General features: G+C 34.6%; 1 protein-coding gene across 3 annotated transcripts in view; it reads left to right on the top strand.

Annotated features, from left to right (window-relative positions):
* The window catches only part of LOC111050228 (prolyl endopeptidase), a 39,903-nt gene that overhangs the window by 7,656 nt on the left and 7,524 nt on the right, over positions 1–24,723 (top strand). For all 3 annotated transcript variants that reach the window (XR_005571552.1, XM_022336509.2, XM_022336508.2), the window contains 9 exons: positions 1,282–1,469; positions 2,047–2,129; positions 4,671–4,813; positions 10,249–10,414; positions 11,570–11,770; positions 13,112–13,297; positions 20,076–20,189; positions 20,474–20,622; positions 22,531–22,743. Coding sequence is in view for 2 of the 3 variants with exons in the window: in XM_022336509.2 (XP_022192201.1) it covers positions 1,282–1,469; positions 2,047–2,129; positions 4,671–4,813; positions 10,249–10,414; positions 11,570–11,770; positions 13,112–13,297; positions 20,076–20,189; positions 20,474–20,622; positions 22,531–22,743 (1,443 nt within the window). In the remaining variant the exon portion in view is untranslated. The remainder of the gene's footprint in view (positions 1–1,281; positions 1,470–2,046; positions 2,130–4,670; positions 4,814–10,248; positions 10,415–11,569; positions 11,771–13,111; positions 13,298–20,075; positions 20,190–20,473; positions 20,623–22,530; positions 22,744–24,723) is intronic.

The raw sequence follows: 24,723 nt of genomic DNA on the forward strand, positions 1-24,723 counted from the left end.
GGCTGTGCAAAGGCTAAAAAAAACTTTCTACTGGTGATATTTTTCAAAGATTTCGATGTGTATATCATCAAGCTATCAAAATTAGAAAGTTTTCTCAGGAAAACATTTTTTTCGATCATTACTTTTTGAGATGTGAGTGCCTAAAGTTTAAATTTTTGGAACAAAACATTTCAAATTCGGTAAGAGATAAATCCATGAGATTTAGAGGACTACTTCATGGTATTCTTGATTGAATAAAACAATATTTTTTTAAATATCAATTTTTGAGGAAGTTATTAAATTTACTAAAAATGACCAAAAATAACTTTTAGTTGAGTTATTTTTGGTAAATTGAATAACTTTCTCAAAAATTGTCATTTTCAAAACAATACCATGAAGAATTTATCCTCTGAAACTCATGGATTTATCTCTTACCGAATTTGAAATGTTCTGTTCCAAAAATTTAAACTTTAGGCGCTCATATCTCAAAAAGTTTGATAGCTTGATCATATGCAAATAGAAAAACTTTGAAAAATATCACCAGTAGACAGTTTATTTTTAGCCTTTGCAAGTCTTAGCATTGATAATTGGAACATAAACGCCCTTTACCATGGGATATCTTCTTATGCTATTTTTCCTCTATGATAATGATATGGAAACCCGGGTTTCATTATTTTCATTAACCAAAATTTGAGTACGATAGCTTGAGGGTTTGATTGGTTTGTAATAATAGTGATTACAGTCGTTGACGAGCAAACCCCAATAGACATTAAAATATTCACTAGTATGTGAATCAATTAAAATATGGAGCTTCCATTTTCAGCTTATTTATTTTGTTGATAAGAGATGTAGCCTAATTGATTTCATACTTTGAATAAAACTTCAGTAAATTTCGCATCAATTTAATCTAGGGTGATTACAATGAAACTACTTTTGATGAAATGCTTCCAATCCATACAACTGATTGAAGCCATATTATCAACTTGATGTTATTATCAATCTGTTAGTGAAACTTAGCCTTTGGCACTGTTTCGATGAAATCAAAAATAGAGTCTGTCCTTGAATTTGGAATTCTCCTGACCTCCCACATTTCAATGCAAATGCGAATGCAAGGGGGTATTCGAACCCACGAACCAGGCGGTTAAATTTCTGATTTGATTTTGAAATAGGTCAATGGTTACATGTTTGATTTTGAAGTATGTCAATCAGTTAATGCATTATTGATGTTTTTCAAGCCGTATCACTGTTTTCATTTAAATGCTGGACTTTGATGATGTATTATTCGCTTTATTTCGTTTGCAGTGTTTTGTACGTGCAAGACAGTTTGACCGCAGAAGCAAAGGTTTTCTTGGACCCAAACACTCTCTCTGAGGACGGGACAGTTGCATTAACTGGCACTCAGTTCTCAGAAAATGAGAAAATCGTTGCTTACACTCTTAGTCAGAGTGGGTCTGATTGGAAGACTATTCATTTCAAAGATGTTGATACGGGTAAGTTGTATTATGATATTCAATCATCTTTAATAATATTACGGCAGCAGGGAAAACCCTCATTATTGCCCTTATGGAAAAAATACAATATATTGAAAATGAATTAGCCTAAAGTAAGATTGAAAATAAATGATCTAAAACTTGAGGATAATACATATTATAACTAAACTTTGGGTCTCTGAGATGTTGTATGTTTTCAATGATGTGAAAAATAGTTGTTATCAACTTTTAATGACATGATTCAAAGTTGTAGTAGACAACTTTATATATTCATTTTATGTATACTATTTACTCATATACTATTTTATGGAGTAGTTTATGTTGTAGTAGGCTGAAGAATAAAATAGAGATACAGTACTTTTAATTTGAATACATTATCATTTACTAGAATTCAGTTTCTAGCAGGGTGATTACTCGGTTTTAATAATTAATCGTCCTGCATGTATTAAACTTGATGTAATTATTATTGTTATGCTATTTTTGAGGTTGATTGAGAGAAAACTTGAAAGTCCCAACTCCGCCAAATAACTTTTATAATTTCATTTATTTTTCATACTGTTCATTATTTTATTCACAGGTAAAGATTATGATGAAGTCTTGGAGAAAGTCAAGTGCTCAAGTATGACTTGGACTCATGATAATAAAGGTATTTTCTATGGGGTACGTCTATTTTATAAAAATATATAATTTAATCTGTCTTAATGTGTTTCAGGCCCGGTTTCTAGGAACCGTATTAAATCTAATGAATCATTAAACCTATTTATTCAATGATCCATTAGATTCAATAAGGATATTAGGAATCGTGCCTCTATGTATTATTAGAAAATAAATAATATTGTCTACCACTGGAAGATGATAATTTATTGCAACTCTGCAAGAATTGACTCATGCCCAATTGCAGAGTCGTCACATAAAGGTAAAATCAGGCATTTAACTTATTCATGAAGCCATAACTCTATTTTTCGTTGCACAGATGTCAAAGTAAATTATAGCTCCCATAAAACTAAAAACGCCCAATTAGACACATAATTTCGTTGCACAGTCGTCAGAAAGAGCTTATTTATGTCTCCAATAGCTAAAAACGGTCAGTTAAGTTATGGGCCCGAAGTCGTGCTGTTAAATTCAAATATCGGGGCACCGAGCTTCGCCAATACCTACTATTACTTAGTAATATTAGGTATTGGCTTCGCTCTTTATTTTTATTTATTGATAAACAGAACACAATTCTCTAAAATGATCGGGTTTTATATTTCACAGTTGGCTATACGTCATCTTATGAATTTCGTGGATGCGATATTTTGATTTTTCACATACTCACTCGCTCACTCACTTTTTTACTATCCACAGCTGTTTCAGCCAAGGATGAATTATCCTTTTAATGTCGTTTAGTGAGATTTCCCAAGGATGAGACCTAGTGCAATCTAATCTTTATATCATAAACCTACTATGTTCCAAATTTCGTGAAAATCGTTAGAGCCGTTTCCGAGATCCGTTAAACATGAATAACCAGATATAAAAATAACCAGATATAAAAATAACCAGATATATAAATTCAGAAATTGCTCGCTTAATATAATAGGATATCTACTCCCACCACATGCATTTTAGAGGTTGTGATAGCTTTTTTTGAAAGATGTTTACGAAAAACCAATGTAAATTATTTTTCGCCCCACTTGGATGTAATGAGCTGGTTTACGTGCGTCATATGGAGGCCGAAAGTGATTGTTTTCTGACCAGGCCGGTAAAATTTTTACGGCCCTAGGGCTGTAAAATAACCTTGAAGTCAGCTGATTCTGATTTGATGTGAACGTGTTTACAAAATAGTTTATGAAACGGAATCAGTTTAAGCTTCTAGAATTGAATAAAGTTTTTGCAATAAGATACTATAATTTTATTTGGATGAATGGAATACAAATGAGATATTATAAACTATTCTATTCAAATTCAGAGTATAATAGAATCTAACCTCAAACCTCCTAGTTACAGCGTTTATCACGGAACATGGTGGATAAACGGAATCATTTTATGCTTCTAGAATTCAATAAAGTATTCTGCAATAATATACTATCATTTTATTTGGATGAATATATCATAAACTATTAAAATAATTCGATTTTTAGAGTAGGATAGAACTTCTAACCTAAACTTCCGTTGACATTCAGATTGGCCAAATTTCAAGTGTGCTAAAACAGCTGATCAAAAACTTTTCATAATTTGTGTTTATCATTCAATAATTAAAACATTTATAATAATATCATCTTATTGTCATTTGGAAGAATAAAAAGTATAAACTCAACCTCTTACATAATCTTATAGACAAATCATAATAAAACATAAAAATACTTGGACAATTTCTTGATATTCAGATTACCTCAGATTTGCTAGAGCTATGACCTTCCACTTTTGCTTTCGGAAGTGCTTATAATAGACAATTATTCTCATATGTATATTGTTTATTTTTCTGTGTGGCGAAAAATAACGTTCTCACCATGGGCAAAAATGTTTTTCCGGCTCTCAATCTTTTCTAGTCCTCGGCCTACGGCCTCGGACTTGAAAACCGATTTCGAGCCAGAAAAGTCTCATTTTCGGCCCTAGGTGCGAAATATACTATTTTCTCTCCCTATGTTTTTTTTTTAATTGTTTATAGCCCTCCAAATCGCTAAATATGGTGAGAAATCTCGCAAAAAGCCAAGAGTCTCCATATTGTTTATCAATTTTATGTGAGGATTTCTTTTAGGTCTTTCACAGTGATATCAATTGAAACTTTCCCTGATGCCAAGACATTGGTTGGATAAAAGCATGTACGGAAAAAAAGTGAATAGAGCTACAGTGTGACTTATGTGTGATGCTAATTCGAGATATAGTTAAATGGGCTTCGGCAAACGACTGTGCAACGACCAACCATCCATGACCGTGATTTTAAACTATGTCTCACTTGGTTATGTTTGATTTTATATAACGGCATCAGTAAGTCAGTTGTTTCCTAATCAAAAGTATCATTGATACCCTGACTTTTCATACTTACTACATCCATAATTAATTATTTCAAATCCAATGTAACTGATCTCTTCTTCTCCAAAGGAGCTATTTTACATGCTCAATTCCTTGTTTGATGTATACTGGAAATGTTACTATTGTAAGCCTTAATCGTGTTGGTACTTGAAAATTCATTTATAATCTTTCATATTCATTTTTCTTTAGAGATACCCTGATCAAATTGGAAAAGCTGATGGATCAGAGACAGACTGCAATAAGAACCAGAAGCTTTATTACCATAGAATTGGAACACCTCAGTCCGAAGATGTGCTAGTAGTAGAATTTCCTGAAGAACCTAATTTCATCATGTAAGTTTTCATATTTGATCAGAAATTATATTTAAAATAGTGCTATCCAATGCAGGCCTAAGTATGGAAACGTTTGAAGGCTTTCATCTTAATGTGTGTTCAATCAGACTGCGCGCGGTCAGGCATTCCGAGCTCCAGCGATTTCATAAGGATATAGACCCGTATTAGACTGACTAAAGTGAGGTCCACGTTATAATGGCAGTGTTTAATTAGCAATGGTATTGCTATCCTTGTCTATCATTCAACAAAGCGGATAGCGCCACAGAATAGATACATAATGGAAACTGTCAATCAAACGCCTATCCAACCAATGCTTTTTACATGGCACAAATACTAGATACGTCACATGACTGCGCCATAATGTTAGAAAGTTCCAATCCTGGTCTTCTGATTGGCTCGCGGTAGTGAACGAGATCAATTATCCGGATCAGTAAATTGATCCGAACCTCAATACTACAGTATTACAATGCGGAACTTTCTAACAAGATGTGCGGATTTTTGTGCCAGGGTACTAGCCGAGTTTCCATACTGTATGTATACTGATAGCGCTATCTCTTTCTCGCTTTACTGTTGCCAGATCGTCTTTAAACAATGAAGAATTATTAATTAACAGAATATTTCATCTTTATTATGAAAATTCATTATGAAATTATTAAAAAATATAGTTTTTTGCTTAATAAAATATAATTTATCATTTTAAACGAGAATGAACAATTAATATTACATTAATAAACTTGTATCAGCTACCGTCATGAAGGCATTGACAAGACAGTGAAGATCGGCAACGTTGTTCTCCTATCTTTCTCCACTGCCATTATAACGTGGACCTCACTATAGGTAACCAGGCTGCGTCACCGGTGACCCGATTAGTTGCTGGGCACTAGTTCTTATGGCGCTTATTACATTACAGTAACCGGTTGCGTCTCCAGCGTTTGGTGACTGACTGGCTGCTCTGCCCCGTAACCAGACGAGTCACCGCTTGGTGACCAAGATTATCGCTGGGTATTGAATGAAATGGCACCATTTACACACACTCAACACTTTTGCGTCACCACGACTGTATTTTTGTGTTCTGCGAGTTCAGTTTGTTTGATGCTAGTGTAGTGAGCGGTCGTAATGTCTGAAAAATGAAGAAATTGCTCTTTTGTTGAAGAAAAGAGGAGACTGGAAGGAAAATGTACGTGCATCCGATATTATCCCTTAGAGAAACAAAATGACTGTTTTATACCCTTTTTGACGAACTTTGTAATGATTCAAATTTATTCCATCAAATTTAAAACAATACAATTAATGTTATAAAAAATAATAGATAAGCAAGAAATACATAACAAGATTCCAATCAACACAAACTCTTAAACTAAAACTAACTCGTTTTCAATCTTACAATACCAGCAAAACCTAGGTCTGTGCGCTGGCTTAGTAGTAGTAGTACTATTTGTGGAGTTTGTAAAGAAAAATGTAAAACACTTATATTCACAAAAATAAAAATGAGCGGGAGAAGAAGGAAAGAGAAAGAAGGATGAAAGGAGAAAGATGGATGGAAGGAGAAAGAGAAACAAAGGAAAAATTGAAAAGTATATATAGACCTACAGAAGTTTTCAATTCCTACAAGATATTATTGAATTAACCCCGCAATTTTATCCAATCCTCTATTACTTGCAAAGTTGACTTTGAGATCCTGATGATGAAAACAAATTTTTCAATTACATGAGAATGTCAAAATCCTCCTTTTTTGAACTGCTTTCACTAATAAAGGTAGACATAACCGGAACAAACACCAGAATGAGAAAAGTATTTCGCCATAAGAGAAACCTGTCATTACTTTACTTATTATCACTGTCCTCAATTTGTGTTTCTCTGTCCCCGACAACCGTCGCACTAGACTGGGAATCACTAGACATCTTTTCAAATACTGACGACTGACAAGGTTAGCTTTACGTACAGAAAACGGCACACGTGTCTACTTGGTGCTAGGACAGTGCTGAATCAATGTCCACGCGTAGCCACAACAAACAGGAGTCTTCTGGTGATGACTCACTCATGGCGACGTGGCTGACTGGCTGCCTGTACAGGTTGGGGGGCCCTTTGGAAACAAGGTTTGGGTGGTCCAGCTTAGGTTTGGTGACCTTGAACGCTGGAAACAAGGTCAAGGTTGTCCAAAAATGCCCCTTTTCTCTCTACTCAACGTAAACACAATTCAATTAAATGATGAGATGAGAATGAGATGAGTCGAACAAAAAGGCTTGACAATGGTCTGTCTTGGCTCCTCTCCTTTTCAACCTTTATGTCTCAGACCTGCCAAGAGTCAGGTCCAGAGTATTTGCATATGCAGATGATTTGGCTTTGGCTACACAGAGTAGTGACCTTGAGACTGGAGAGGAGACACTAACAAGTGACTTGGCTGTACTGACAGACTACTGTTCGAAGTGGAGGCTGTGCCCCAGCCCTGGGAAAACTGAAGTATCAGCCTTCCATCTAAGCAATAAACTAGCAAATGCTGAGCTGGAAGTCTTAATGAATGGTGCTGCCTTGAAACATAATAAGTTTCCGAAATATCTTGGCATCACCTTGGACAGGACCCTCTCTTTTAATCAGCACCTAAGGAATGTAGCAGCCAAGTTGAAGACAAGAAACAACATCATTAGGAAACTATGTGGCACAACTTGGGGCTCATCTTCCTCAACTCTTAGGTGCCCTAGTCTTCCTGGTGTATGCTGCTGCTGAGTACTGTGCATCTTCCTGGATCAACAGTTGTCACACTCACCTTGTAGATGTGCAACTGAATAATTCAACGCGAATAATTACAGGAGCTTACGATCCACTCCTGTTTCCTGGCTCCCAGTGCTCAGCAGCATACACTCACCTCCTCTTCGCAGAGCACAAGATCTCCTTAGGCTCTATGAAAGGATTTCATCCAATCATCTACTTCCAATCCATCAGGATATTCCGAACTTATATTTACAAAAATAAAAATGAGCGGGTGAAGAAGGAAAGAGAAAGAAGGATGAAAGGAGAAAGATGGATGGAAGGAGAAAGAGAAACAAAGGAAAAATTGAAAAGTATATAAAGACCTACAGAATTTTTCAATTCCTACAAGATATTATTGAATTAACCCCGCAATTTTATCCAATCCTCTATTACTTGCAAAGTTGACTTTGAGATCCTGATGATGAAAACAAATTTTTCAATTGCATGAGACTGTCAAAATCCTCTTTTTTTGAACTGCTTTCACTAATAAAGGTAGGCATAACCGGTACAAACACCAGAATGAGAAAAGTATTTCGCCAGAAGAGAAACCTACTTATTACTTTACTTATTATCACTGTCCTCAATTTGTGTTTCTCTGTCCCCGACAATCGTCGCACTAGACTGGGAATCACTAGACATCTTTTCAAATACTGACGACTGACAAGGTTAGCTTTACGTACAGAAAACGGCACACGTGTCTACTTGGTGCTAGGACAGTGCTGAATCAATGTCCATGCGTAGCCACAACAAACAGGAGTGACTCTTCTGGTGATGACTCATGGCGACGTGGCTGACTGGCTGCCTGTACAGTAACTGGTGACGCCGTCTGGTTGCCTAGTCTAATACGAGCCATATGGATATGTTTATCTACTTGAGGCTTTGTTTACGGATATAGATATATGAATATCTATATCCACCTGAGACTGGTCCGATCGCTGACTGCTAGATCTCACTACATCCGTAAACAAAGCCATAGTGCATTCTGGTGACGTCAGCACAGGTAGGGCTACAACCAATAAAAACACTAGCTGAAATCAGCTGAAATCAACTATAGATCAGCTGAAATCAAATGTGAAATGTGAGCTAGGCCCGCCGTAAAAAAAATAGACCCTCGCTAATCCACGCCACTCCAACCCACGCCGTGGGATGTTTTGTAAACCATTGCTATAGAATTATTCAACATCCCTTGGCGTGGGTTGGAGTGGTGTGGATTAGCGTGGGTCTACTTTGCGGCGGGCCTTAATTGGTGTAGGAGGTGGTGAGTAGCACTACCTGTGCTGACGTCACCAGAATGCACGATGGCTTTGTTTACGGAGGTAGTGCTGCTCTCGTGATACGTGATCAACATAAATACGTAAACACAATTCAATGAAATTAATTCAATTTCGACTATGAAACGAGTAAACAGAGCAGATGGAGCTAGAGGAGCCTTGTAAGGCTCAACTCACTCTTACGCGTCTCAAGTCGAGAAGAGACTGCGACTCTAGTCTCTTCTCGCCGCAGCTTGTGTTTTCAAATGGTGACACTCAGACCAGTCGATTCTAGTCTCCGTGACCTCTCGACTGTGAGACTGAGTCGAGCGTCGACTCGACATGTTGGTCGAGCCTCGACTTGAGTTGCGTATTATCGTGCATTTTTAATGAAAGTGATGTTCTATCATTTTAGATAATGCAATAATAGGAATAAGATAAGACAATATTTTCATAATAATTATTATAAAAATTGTTTAATGCGCAGAAGTGACGAATTGGATCTCATATTTTTAATAATTTGAGTTTAGAAATGGAGTAGCATGGAACTGAAGTAGTGACAATGAGCAAGAAAGTCGTAAGATCGAGAGACTGGAGTATCCTCAACTCTGGAGTCGTACGATTTGAGTCGAGGTAGTGTGAGTTGAGCCTTGCAGATGATGATTTTCTTATTACCAGCTTAGGTTTTTCGGGAAAAATATTCATCAAAACGTACTTTCGTTGAATGAGGACGGCTTTGGTTCCAGTTTGTCCCGCTTATTAAGGTACTGAAGTGCAAAAAAATTTACAGACCTGCGATTTGTGAAATCGCCATGTACATAATAACTCTCAATGAATTAGTCAACAGCGCGGACTGAGTGGAAAGAATTATATTTTTGTGAAACTCTGTATCAGTGAAGTTCAAAACTATTCAAACTAGATAGAGTTTTAGCTTATCTGGTCTTTATTTATTCATTAAATAAATCAGGCATGCTGTGCAACTTGAATCGAATTACTCAGATAACCAGATTACTTCTAAATACCACGGTATATATATAGAAGCAGTATATCTAGATGCCGTGAGAAATACTAGAAAGATAGCAAGAGGAAATATGTGTCTCATATTCTTGATTAGATTCTGCTATTCATCTATGTTTAAAACTAATTAACGTGCATCACAATAATCTTGACTATTTTTTTTTTTATAAAGTATAGTGAGGCCCGGTTGCATAGTCTCAAATTTTAACAGGTATTAAATGCCACTTGACTGATGCATTGTGATTTATTTTTATTTAATCTAACAAACAACACTGATGTGAAAATATTGTCGGTAGATAAAATACTAAGACAATCCTTGTGTTATTTTTTCTTCCAAATTCAGTTGACACATTCCAAAACGTAGGTTAGGCTACGTTTCACTTTTTCAATTTTCGGAATTTAATAATGCGTTGTTTACAGAGGAGCTGAAGTGAGCGACTGTGGAAGGTGGCTGATTCTGTTTCCGTGCAAGGACTGCAAGGATCAGCTGTTGTACTTCTCAGACCTGCATGCGATACCCGATGGCCAAATTAACGGCAAACTCAAACTTGTTCAGGTTGTTCACCAGCTGGAAGCCAACTTTGATGTAAGTTCTCATTAGAATTCCAACATCTCAATGTATTTAACTGAATGGGAAGGCCGAGGCAGGTTTTATTCCGGTGCAAAATTGTTGAATTTTTCAACTCTACTTACCACGTACATCCTTGTTCACCGAGCTTCCGCCAATTTTCATTTGAATATTTCTTTGATTAAAATTATATGAGAAATATTCAAATCCCCGCAGATTCTTATTTGATTAAAATAGGCTACATCTTATGAAATGAATTTCTTCAGATATTTATTTATTAACTCAAAAGTGTTTGGAAGTGTGTGAATCACATGAAAAATAATGAAATCCCCGCCGATTTTTATGTGTTTAGAATAGGCTACATCTTATGAAATCAAATTCTTCAGATATTCATTTATTAATTCATAAGTGTTTCTATACAGCTATGACTGTCTAATTTCATGTATCTGAACTCACTGGGACAATAGGTACCCGATTAATCGCCAATCTGGTTGATACAGTCAATATAACAAAATTATATGATGTTGATGTCAATTTTATAGCTGTATATGAAGGGAGTAGACCAACCTTTCCAAAAATCTTCTCAAATCTAAAATCGGGAAAATTCACCAAATTTTTAAAGATGTGGACTCATTTGTTATTTCCTCTGTAGAATATGAAACCTCAGCATGCAGCACGGGGCTTTATAGCCAGTGTTATTTCAATATATTAATAGAAGCTCACTGTTGCCGTTTTATGCTGTTTCTATCAAAATGGCCCACGCTCTCTTTTTTGCTCTTTCACCCAATCATCTCATTGAATTCTGTGAAATCTTGCAGCACTGTACTCCATAAAACCGATGCTGCTAAGGTTTACACAGACTACATTTAATGTATTTTGTGTGTAGAAGTATTTATAGATTATGGAATGTTTCTATTATATTTTTGCGATTAGGTTGATCTATACAATCGGTAAAGAAAATAATTATAAATTTCTACAACTTGTTGAATAATTGAAATACTTTAATAATCTATTGTATTTGCCGAATAATTGTGCAGCTTTCATAATATCTTATAACTTTTAAGTAGAAACGCATTATGTATGTGTCGCTACACTCTTGTGAAGAACACTTTACTTCTATCTTTCTCTTCATGAAAGAATGTTTCATTTCATCTTATATTTTATCAATTTCAGTACATCACCAATGATGGACCTCAATTCTTATTCAGAACCAACAAGGGCGCACCCAACTACAGATTAGTGAAAATTGATTTTGAAAATCCCGCCGAAGAAAATTGGACGACTGCCATTGAAGAGCATTCGAACGATGTACTCGACTGGGCTGCAGCTGTCAACCAAAATCAGTTGGTGCTCTGTTACATTCATGATGTCAAGGTCAGTGCCATTATAATATCATTCATCCCATACCAAATTGCAGTGTAATATTGATCTGGAATGTTTTCGGCTGGGTGTAGTTTGCGGCGCGCCATTGCTAGCAATGCTTTTACAAAAGCTTTCCACGGCGTGGGTTGGAGTGGCATGGATTAGTGTGGGTCTAAAGGTGCGTACAGATATACGCGCCGCGAACATGAGCAATTCACTTTTAAACAGCTGATTATATCTGTATTTTTACAGAAACGGTAAGATACAGATATAAAAAGCTTGGCATCAGTTGATTAAAAGTGAATTGCTCATGTTCGCGGCGCGTATATCTGTACGCACCTTTACATTCAACATTCAACAACCAACATTCAACATTAGACTTTAATTCATATCCTATAAATACGGAAGTACAAGGCAGTATCGTTCTATACTATCTATTTCTCATTCAGGATAGAATATAATAGAATTTTATCCAACATCTACAAAAAAATACATCGACTTCGTCAGATTAAATTTTTTAAATCACTTTGATTCATAAAATGATTCATGATTCAGACTTGATAAATAAAGCAAACCAATACAATATTTAGGAAATAAGAAACAGGCTACTGCCCAAAACTTCTTATATTTCTTAATTTTGTCTCAAATAGTCCAAATATTATGTTCATATTAATTTCTTCAGCAAAGTTTGTTATAATGAATATTCATTAATATGAAGCGGTAGGAAATAATTATCAGACTCTTTTTCTCGAATTCAAATGTATTCCAGATTTGGTAGTTATATATTTTTGAAGTATTTTCACTGATTTTACATTCTAAGTAGGCTGGATCAATTTAATGATGACTGTGGTAATTTTATGCTTTCATAAGTCACAAGAAAGAGGAAATCTCTCTGATTGTTTTTTATGAATTTTGAATCCATGATGAATACAAACTATGTAAGTTATATGATTTGAGCGGATGTTAATGAATTGTGATGAAAATATAATAAATTTATTTCGAAAGCTTGTTGAAATTTGGTGAAAACAGCATGATGTCATTGTTGGTTTTCTCCAATTATTGTTAATGATCAGGTCATGTTTCGACTAGTTTATTAGGTCTATTAGTTTTTGACTAGGCCACTCCCATGTTATCACATGGACACGTTTTAAATTATCGGTCTTGGCTGAAGTATGATTGTCATAAGGCCCATTGACAGCTTAAATGATATATTCAGGCAAGGTGGAACCTTCCCGAAAGGGATTCCCCACCAAAAAAACCCCATACATATTCACTTTTTTACTGTCCATGATCAATTCTTAGATATATTTGTACATGAATCATTTTGTGATGAATTTTTCTCTTTATTCGCAGAATGTCCTTCAATTGCACGATCTGAGTTCCGGAAAACTTTTGAAATCATTTCCGTTGGAGATGGGCTGCATTTCTGGCTACTCAGGCAAAAGAAAATACTCGGACATTTTCTATCAATTCACCTCGTTTCTCACACCTGGAATTATTTACCATTGCGATCTCACTAAATCGGAACTGGAGCCAAAAGTGAGTATTGTTAAAGCATTACTCAATGTATGAAAATTCAGCTCAAATGCTGAATGAATTGGAATAAATGAGTAAGAAATAAAATAAATCGAAACTATATTCTTTCCAGTTGGAAATTATTTACAAAAATCTCCTTAAATGGATTAGGTCAACATATTAAATAATATATTCAATATAATTATCAAATATTAATAGTGATGTTGATCGGGAATATTCCCAGTGGGAAGGAACTTATGATTTGGCAATATTTCGGAGGCCAAGAATTTTGGGAACTTAAGGGATTTATAAAATTATTTAAAAAATGAGTGAAATTGATCAATCCCACTCATATTTTACATCAACATAATCAATAAATCATCATTCTATTTGATATTGATCAAGCTCAGCCACATTCTTCATTTATATAATCAATAAATCATCATTCTTTGAGCCTGTTTTTTCTCACTCACTCACTGTCTTTTAAATACTCGTACAGTCCAGTCAATGGAAGATTATAGAGGGAAAATTTTGGAACACAATTTTTGACCCCGTAGCTCTTTCAAGGGTAGTAAGAGGGTAAACATAACAACCCTGTGGTAAGGTGGTGGGGGTGGTTTGGAAGTGCCATATTTTGTTTTTTGCATATATCTCTAACAATATGCGCCTTTCGGAAATTTTTGTCGAACACAATCATAATAATGAAGTTTATATAACATTCTATTTGTGAAAGCTATTCTATCCTGTTTGTGAAAGCTCACAAATTATCCTACAAGTTTTATTTCCAACATTTTTCCATATCTCATAGTTTTCTAGGTATGAGCTCTCTAAGGTAAACCCTTCCGGCTCAGATTTTTTCAACTTTTGGCCTTAACTTTTCAACGATTCATTGAAAAAATCCGTGCTAATCATGGGCTCATAGAGCATTATATTCTCTTCAATTTCATCTATGGTCTCATTATTTTACGCATCTCCCAACGATTGTTGCAGCCGTTATAGTGTTGAGTGTGAAATCTTCAGTTTAACAACAATAGATCAATTGTCAGTGGAAATTGGGAGGGAATGTTTGGAACACAATATTTGACATCGCAGCTTTGTTTGAACTAGTTAGAAGGTGAACATATCAAAAGTCCTCATCCCTACTCCTTGAGCTTAAGGGATGAGGATAGTTTAAAAGTTGCATTTTTCCATTTATGGCTGACACGCATGTAACTGGGTAACAATGCATTCCAGTGAAATGGCTAACTAAGTAAAAATGAAGCTGGATAAATTTCCTACAAGTTTTGTACAGTAGAGCTTTGTGATCTTTTTTAGTTTTTGAGATATTCACTTTTAAAAGTGTAAAATCTTTGAAAATACAGTTATTCTTCAAATTTTTTGCACTTTTGGCTTATTACTCAACAATAATGCATCGCAAAAATGTAATTTTTTACACAGGGTGTAGGAGTGAGGACTTTTAATATGATTACTCCCTTACTATCCTTAAAAGAAGAGCTAAGGGGTCAAAAATTGTGTTCTAAAAGTTTCCCCATATAATCTTTCATTGACTGGACTATAGGAGTATTTAAAAGACAGTGAATGCTTTACAATTCAATTCTTTTCAATTTAATGTATTATTTCATCATTTTATGCTTTCCATAAATATTAATAGTGATGTTGATCGGGAATATTCCCAGTGGGAAGGAACTTATGATTTGGCAATATTTCGGAGGCCAAGAAATTTTGGGAACTTAAGGGAATTTATAAAATTATTTAAAAAATGAGTGAAATTGATCAATCCCACTCATATTTTACATCAACATAATCAATAAATCATCATTCTATTTGATATTGATCAAGCTCAGCCACATTCTTCATTTATATAATCAATAAATCATCATTCTTTGAGCCTGTTTTTTCTCACTCACTCACTGTCTTTTAAATACTCGTACAGTCCAGTCAATGGAAGATTATAGAGGGAAAATTTTGGAACACAATTTTTGACCCCGTAGCTCTTTCAAGGGTAGTAAGAGGGTAAACATAACAACCCTGTGGTAAGGTGGTGGGGGTGGTTTGGAAGTGCCATATTTTGTTTTTTGCATATATCTCTAACAATATGCGCCTTTCGGAAATTTTTGTCGAACACAATCATAATAATGAAGTTTATATAACATTCTATTTGTGAAAGCTATTCTATCCTGTTTGTGAAAGCTCACAAATTATCCTACAAGTTTTATTTCCAACATTTTTCCATATCTCATAGTTTTCTAGGTATGAGCTCTCTAAGGTAAACCCTTCCGGCTCAGATTTTTTCAACTTTTGGCCTTAACTTTTCAACGATTCATTGAAAAAATCCGTGCTAATCATGGGCTCATAGAGCATTATATTCTCTTCAATTTCATCTATGGTCTCATTATTTTACGCATCTCCCAACGATTGTTGCAGCCGTTATAGTGTTGAGTGTGAAATCTTCAGTTTAACAACAATAGATCAATTGTCAGTGGAAATTGGGAGGGAATGTTTGGAACACAATATTTGACATCGCAGCTTTGTTTGAACTAGTTAGAAGGTGAACATATCAAAAGTCCTCATCCCTACTCCTTGAGCTTAAGGGATGAGGATAGTTTAAAAGTTGCATTTTTCCATTTATGGCTGACACGCATGTAACTGGGTAACAATGCATTCCAGTGAAATGGCTAACTAAGTAAAAATGAAGCTGGATAAATTTCCTACAAGTTTTGTACAGTAGAGCTTTGTGATCTTTTTTAGTTTTTGAGATATTCACTTTTAAAAGTGTAAAATCTTTGAAAATACAGTTATTCTTCAAATTTTTTGCACTTTTGGCTTATTACTCAACAATAATGCATCGCAAAAATGTAATTTTTTACACAGGGTGTAGGAGTGAGGACTTTTAATATGATTACTCCCTTACTATCCTTAAAAGAAGAGCTAAGGGGTCAAAAATTGTGTTCTAAAAGTTTCCCCATATAATCTTTCATTGACTGGACTATAGGAGTATTTAAAAGACAGTGAATGCTTTACAATTCAATTCTTTTCAATTTAATGTATTATTTCATCATTTTATGCTTTCCATAAATTTTTATAGCAGTTTTAGTGTTGAGTGTGGTAGGAGTGAGGACTTTTCATATGCTTATCTCCTCACTATCCTTAAAAGGACTGCGAGGTCAAAAATTGGGTTCGAAACGTTCCCCTCTATATCTTTTTGAGCATTCGTTGCATGGAATACAAACTATGTAAGTTATATGATTTGAGCGGATGTTAATGAATTGTGATGAAAATATAATAAATTTATTTCGAAAGCTTGTTGAAATTTGGTGAAAACAGCATGATGTCATTGTTGGTTTTCTCCAATTATTGTTAATGATCAGGTCATGTTTCGACTAGTTTATTAGGTCTATTAGTTTTTGACTAGGCCACTCCCATGTTATCACATGGACACGTTTTAAATTATCGGTCTTGGCTGAAGTATGATTGTCATAAGGCCCATTGACAGCTTAAATGATATATTCAGGCAAGGTGGAACCTTCCCGAAAGGGATTCCCCACCAAAAAAACCCCATACATATTCACTTTTTTACTGTCCATGATCAATTCTTAGATATATTTGTACATGAATCATTTTGTGATGAATTTTTCTCTTTATTCGCAGAATGTCCTTCAATTGCACGATCTGAGTTCCGGAAAACTTTTGAAATCATTTCCGTTGGAGATGGGCTGCATTTCTGGCTACTCAGGCAAAAGAAAATACTCGGACATTTTCTATCAATTCACCTCGTTTCTCACACCTGGAATTATTTACCATTGCGATCTCACTAAATCGGAACTGGAGCCAAAAGTGAGTATTGTTAAAGCATTACTCAATGTATGAAAATTCAGCTCAAATGCTGAATGAATTGGAATAAATGAGTAAGAAATAAAATAAATCGAAACTATATTCTTTCCAGTTGGAAATTATTTACAAAAATCTCCTTAAATGGATTAGGTCAACATATTAAATAATATATTCAATATAATTATCAAATATTAATAGTGATGTTGATCGGGAATATTCCCAGTGGGAAGGAACTTATGATTTGGCAATATTTCGGAGGCCAAGAAATTTTGGGAACTTAAGGGAATTTATAAAATTATTTAAAAAATGAGTGAAATTGATCAATCCCACTCATATTTTACATCAACATAATCAATAAATCATCATTCTATTTGATATTGATCAAGCTCAGCCACATTCTTCATTTATATAATCAATAAATCATCATTCTTTGAGCCTGTTTTTCTCACTCACTCACTGTCTTTTAAATACTCGTACAGTCCAGTCAATGGAAGATTATAGAGGGAAAATTTTGGAACACAATTTTTGACCCCGTAGCTCTTTCAAGGGTAGTAAGAGGGTAAACATAACAACCCTGTGGTAAGGTGGTGGGGGTGGTTTGGAAGTGCCATATTTTGTTTTTTGCATATATCTCTAACAATATGCGCCTTTCGGAAATTTTTGTCGAACACAATCATAATAATGAAGTTTATATAACATTCTATTTGTGAAAGCTATTCTATCCTGTTTGTGAAAGCTCACAAATTATCCTACAAGTTTTATTTCCAACATTTTTCCATATCTCATAGTTTTCTAGGTATGAGCTCTCTAAGGTAAACCCTTCCGGCTCAGATTTTTTCAACTTTTTGGCCTTAACTTTTCAACGATTCATTGAAAAAATCCGTGCTAATCATGGGCTCATAGAGCATTATATTCTCTTCAATTTCATCTATGGTCTCATTATTTTACGCATCTCCCAACGATTGTTGCAGCCGTTATAGTGTTGAGTGTGAAATCTTCAGTTTAACAACAATAGATCAATTGTCAGTGGAAATTGGGAGGGAATGTTTGGAACACAATATTTGACATCGCAGCTTTGTTTGAACTAGTTAGAAGGTGAACATATCAAAAGTCCTCATCCCTACTCCTTGAGCTTAAGGGATGAGGATAGTTTAAAAGTTGCATTTTTCCATTTATGGCTGACACGCATGTAACTGGGTAACAATGCATTCCAGTGAAATGGCTAACTAAGTAAAAATGAAGCTGGATAAATTTCCTACAAGTTTTGTACAGTAGAGCTTTGTGATCTTTTTTAGTTTTTGAGATATTCACTTTTAAAAGTGTAAAATCTTTGAAAATACAGTTATTCTTCAAATTTTTTGCACTTTTGGCTTATTACTCAACAATAATGCATCGCAAAAATGTAATTTTTTACACAGGGTGTAGGAGTGAGGACTTTTAATATGATTACTCCCTTACTATCCTTAAAAGAAGAGCTAAGGGGTCAAAAATTGTGTTCTAAAAGTTTCCCCATATAATCTTTCATTGACTGGACTATAGGAGTATTTAAAAGACAGTGAATGCTTTACAATTCAATTCTTTTCAATTTAATGTATTATTTCATCATTTTATGCTTTCCATAAATTTTTATAGCAGTTTTAGTGTTGAGTGTGGTAGGAGTGAGGACTTTTCATATGCTTATCTCCTCACTATCCTTAAAAGGACTGCGAGGTCAAAAATTGGGTTCGAAACGTTCCCCTCTATATCTTTTTGAGCATTCGTTGCATGGACTAGTATCTTATTACAAGTTATGTGAGCCTCAATGACTGTTGAAAGGTTGTGAGCTGTGGAATTATTTTATTTTTAATATTGAATTAAACTCGAGTATGCTCCTTGTTTAAGTTCAGCCTATTTTGCTGTATTTTATCATTTCTAATTTCTGGATATATATTCTACTCTAATAGGCTATTTATTTAGGTGGTCAATTATTTTTGTGCGGATTAATTTAATAAAATCATGCAATTAAAGTTGAATTACACTCAATACTTTGTTGACTTTGTTTAACTGATTCACAGGCATTTATTAGTGAGTAAAAAATCTTATTCAACTTGTAAGAAATGAAAGTAGCATGATAATAGTGGTGCAATTGAATGATTTATTGAGTGCTCATTTCTCCTTTCAGTCTATGGACTTCAAATGACTGTTTTCTTTGAACTTACTACAATTTATAAGTTATTCATCCTTATATTTCTTACATAAATCTGTTGTATAACAAGTAATTGAGACCTTGTGTAACAAAAAACGTCTGTTTCTGTGATAGAAATCATAAATTTCCTTAAGTTCCCATAAATTCCCGGGAATTAATGATTTTTGGGAATATTTCCCTTAAATTCCCTGGGAATATTTCCTCGATCTTAAATTCCCGGGAATTTTACATCACTAAATATTAATCATATAGATTGATTCGTACCTCCAGCATTCTGCATGTAATGCCAGCTGCTAACGTAATGCTCCACTGTATCATATATTTTGACTGTACAGCAAAGAAACCTAGAAGTTAGTGCCATTTTCTTCGACGTAGGTTTTTAGGTGTACGGTAAAAAGGTTACGTTAGTTAAGTTTGAAATCGCACTCAGTTCCGATTTACAAATTTCCATGTTGATGATTAACTGTTCTTATTTAATTTTATAGCTGGAGATTGATTCAATCAATCCAGTCGTATACCAATCAGTGTTGTATTTATGACTGATCACAAACTGCACCAATGTATCTCATATGATTTATTGATACACAAATTATTACGATAGCAATTCTACTTATACTTTATATAGTACTTGAAAGTTGGAGAGGAACTGGAAATCTCCTTAATACTTTTTCTAGATTCAAAAGTTTGATCTCAATAATTGAACTGAATTACCAAGTTTGTGCATTTGCTTTATTTAATTTTACAATTATAAGTAAACATTGTTATTTCAATTCTATTTGATTGCAGATTTTCCGAGAGATAAAAGTGCCTGGATTTGATTCATCAAACTGTGAAGCGAAACAAGTATTCTATACCAGTAAAGATGGCACGAGAATACCCATGTTCATTGTTCATAAGAAGGTGAGAACGCGTGCAGATCTTGCTATATACATTTTATCGCAGTACTCATTGATCTTGGGCTAAATATATTTTTAATCTATCCATTTATCACCTTCCCTCTCATTTAACTGTTACAAGGGTCAATCTTATCTTTATTTATAGTATGAATCTTTATTAGTACAGTATGAATATTCGCGGTCTGTTATCTTGAAGGGTATTCATGATTTGTATACAATCAATGGAAGGAGATGATGGTATACTAGAATAATGTAATTCATCTGTTAATAATTACTGATATTTTACAGGGAATTTCTCTTGACGGGAAAAATCCAACTCTGCTGTACGGATATGGAGGATTCAATATTAGTGTGCAGCCTTCCTTTAGCATCACGCGGGTTGTATTCATCCAGCATTTAAATGGCATCTTAGCTGTAGCCAACCTCAGAGGTGGTGGGTAAGTTATTATTTATTCATTTATTTCACAATATCTCTATTTATTTATTATAAGCCTACAGTATTTTAATAACTGAAAACTCTAGATCGTATCTTTTTCATTCAGACATGTTTAAATGGTAATATTGACAACATTATGAGTTTCACTTGAGATTACTCTTCTTCTTCACTTCAAGGATTAGTTCTATTGATTATTAACCTGTTCCGGTACCCATCTTTTCCTCGGCTTTTCCTACATCTTTTCCCAGTGGATAATATTGTGCTTCAAAAGGAATTCTTCCATTTTGAGATTACTACTTATCCTCACAGTTCCATTGAGGATTTCTTTTGTTTATCTCATATCCTAACCTCTGTTCAGCTTGCAATGACTTTAGGAAGAGTATTTCATAGTCACTAGTTATGCTAGTTATTGATAACATCTAAATCTTGCTCAGTCATGCAAAAAGTTGCCAATGGAGTTGAATATTGTGAATTTGTTTTTATTTTTTGCTGAAGGTGATTTTTTTTTATAATCACAGGTGACTACATAAATGACATCACAATAATGACACAATCATAGTCACTTTTTAACAATTAAACTACGATTTAGCAGTCTGATATTTATAAATGAAAGCTTTTAGCTTCTACTCACATTGTGTACGTTCTGTGTACAGTAAATTGTTCCAGTTCCAATCGTAAATTGTTCCATCACGTGACTAGTGCAAAATGTTCCCATGGAACGCCATTTCAAAATCATTGGTTCAAGCTTTTGGCGCGCACTTATAAAGTTGATTTACACCAAAATGTGTCGTTTACTAGCTGCGTCAATGAAGAAAGTATGTTTTACAAAATTACCGTCTAGAAAAGTGTGCATTTATTTTATTTATTTATTTATTTATTTATTTATTTATTTATTTATTTATAAGGTTAGCAAAAAATACAAGAATAGGAAAAGAAAAAACAGGCTATTGCCTTTGACTATAGAAAGATTCTTTCTATAGTCAAAGCTATTGCCTAAATTTTATTCCATTTCTCTCAAATTTTCTTCTCAAAAGAGTCGAGTAGCTGTTTTACAAACTTACCGTCTAGAAAAGAGTGCATTTCTTTCATTTCATTACTTAAGGTATATTCCCAAATTTTCTATAGAGAAAAATTCATTTAAGGAATGGTTATCAAACATAATTTGTTGGTTATGTATTCTATGGCTATGCTATGGTAAACAAGCTATCAGCGCGTGCGCAGAGAAGCAAGCAGACTGCAAAATTCAATCGACCAATGAGAGCTCGGATAGTTGGAGCTGAACAATTTACCATGCTTCGACTGTGGGGCAGGAACTTGGAACTGGAACTGGTTTCTGTCAAAATTCTTCCCATGGGACGCGGAACTTTTTAGCTGGTAAATTGTGAATCGGACAATTTACCACATTCTATGTACACAGAACGGGCCCATTTTTGGATCGCTTTCGGACACTAGGCCCTTCCTCAACACTGTTTGACACTCTCTGACACTGATTACTGACTCTTAGTCAATTAATGACTTTTATTTATCAGACTGCTATGTCGTAAATTAATTGTTCAAAAGTGGTTATTAACAAGCAGTTCGCAATGGAAACAAACATTGAAGAGTAAACTTATAGTGATGCGATTTAGGTAGTCACTGATGTCCTTGTCATCGAAAATCGATTGTCTATTGTGGTATCGTGGAGCTCGAAATAAAATGCATTTTGTACTAAACTTGTTTATTACTCAAATAAACTTCAAATTAGAGAAATACATAATATTGAAATGAAGAGCCACCTTCACTCGTAACACAACTTCGGTCGCCATCTAGCAGACAGACCTTATCGATCATTATACATCGAATCATTACAGTATCGATTAGGGGAGTATCGATACAACAGTCTATATATAGTGTTTTATTTGAATTGCAGAGAGTACGGACAGCGATGGCACGACGCGGGTCGTCTGATGAACAGACAAAACGTGTTCGATGACTTCCAGGCGGCCGGTGAATACCTGATTAAGGAGAAGTACACGTCACCCGATCACCTGGCCATCCACGGCAGCTCCAATGGTGGACTCCTCACAGCCGCTTGCAGCAACCAGAGGCCCGATCTGTTTCGTGTAGCCATCATTCAGTGCGGGTGAGAGTCGTCATCCCACATATTGTACAAAACACCGGATTTTGAGTTCGATTTCCTATATTATTTATTTATTTATTCATTCCTTAATACAAAAATCTGGTGTGGTACTGACACTCACACAACTTTCCTTGCTCATTGAACAGTAAGCCTCATTCTTAAACGAGAATAATTTAGGGGAATAACATAATGACGATTGGCGGCTACACATTTAAATCAATATGATCAAACTATTGTATATATTGTTTTCAGAGTACACTTTCCTTTGTGTAATTTGTGAAATTTGATGATTTTTAAAAAGTCGTCAAAACAGCTCCTTCTACAGGTAAAATATCTCGAATATGACTGTGTTCTTTTGAATAAACTGCTCTAGCTACCTACCTCATGCACGAGAAGGAGGTTACATAGTCCATTTCTCAAGGATGGGGTAGACCCCCTGTTAGTTCCCAGGAAGGAGACTCATGCCAGTTGATAGAGCTGATAAATAACTATACAGGATATGAATTTGAAAAAAAAATTGGTCAAGTAATTTTCGAGAAAATTGTTATAGAAATTGAACAAAATCAATTTTTCTCAAGAATATTACGGAGCTCCTGCAATATTCCCAGAAATGAGACTTATGTCAGTTGATAGGGTTTATAAATAGCTATCTAGGGTATAAATTTGAAGAAAATCGTTAAAGCCGTTTTCGAGAAAACCGTGAAAAGTATGGTTTTTTAGAAATTTTCCGCCATCTTGAATTTAATTTTATTGAATTTCTTGTTGTCGGATCCTCATGGTTTAAGGAAGGGCCTTAAGTTTAAAATTTCGAGTCAATCGGTTGATTAGGAATGGAGTTATCTTGTTCGAAGACACACACACACACACACACACACACACACACACACACACACACACACACACACACACACACACACACACACACACAAAATCATGTTTTTGGACTCAGGGGACCTTGAAACGTATAGAAAACTTGAAATCAGGGTACCTTAATTTTTTTCGGAAAGCGATACTTTCCTTACCTTTGCTATGGTAATAGGGCAAGGAAAGTAAAAATCATATGCATGATTTTTCATAGAAAAGAATCAACAGGCCTAGCCCAAACTATCCTTTCCTTTTAAATGAATTGAACTGTTCCTTTTAATAATTATTTTATTAAGGCTGTGCATCTGGTGACATTTTTCAACGTTTTTTATTCAGATACTATAAAGTTACCAAAATAATCAATTTTTCAAGGAAACGCTTTTTCCTATCATTTTCACTTATTGAGATAAATGAGTGCCTTAAATTAAAATTGTTGGGGCCGATCCATTTCTGAATGAGTAGCAAATAAATTCACGCATTTTTTTAGGATATTCTTCAATTTATTGTTCATTGGATTACATTCTTGATATCCTAGAATATCAATTTTAAATAAATTTCTCCTAGTAACTCATATTGGGTTACAGTATTTTTCCTTAGAATGGAATATAGATTACCCTAGAACTGTGATATACTCTGAGAAATTAAATAAGTGATGTATGTATAAGCAATATGCTGTCATATGCATTAAATAAAGAAGACTTCATTTAGGATAAAATAACAAAAATCAAATTGTGATTTATAAAATCGTGGGTAAAACAAAACTATTTTTTTTAATTGAGAATTGAGTTGGCTGAATCACCAATTTTTGTCAATATTAATTGTGTAAAAATTATTAGAACTCGACAATTTTTATATTATTTTTCTGTACATCTATATTTTGTTTATCAAGTACTTGATTATTGATGAAATTCAACATCCATAGATTATCAATCATCAACAGAATTGTATCATTTGCACTGCTGTTATTAGATTAAAATAGTTATTTGTGCAACTAGTGCGCAAAGTGACAGTTTGCTGCACCGAAAGAAACGTTTACGCCCGAGCCGTAGGCGAGGGCGGAATGGCTTCTTGAGTGCAGCAGAGGAACTTTGCGCACGTATTTCACATTTAATTTTCCCT

The sequence above is a fragment of the Nilaparvata lugens genome, chromosome 1, assembly GCF_014356525.2.
Source record: "Nilaparvata lugens isolate BPH chromosome 1, ASM1435652v1, whole genome shotgun sequence".
NCBI lineage: Eukaryota > Metazoa > Arthropoda > Insecta > Hemiptera > Delphacidae > Nilaparvata > Nilaparvata lugens.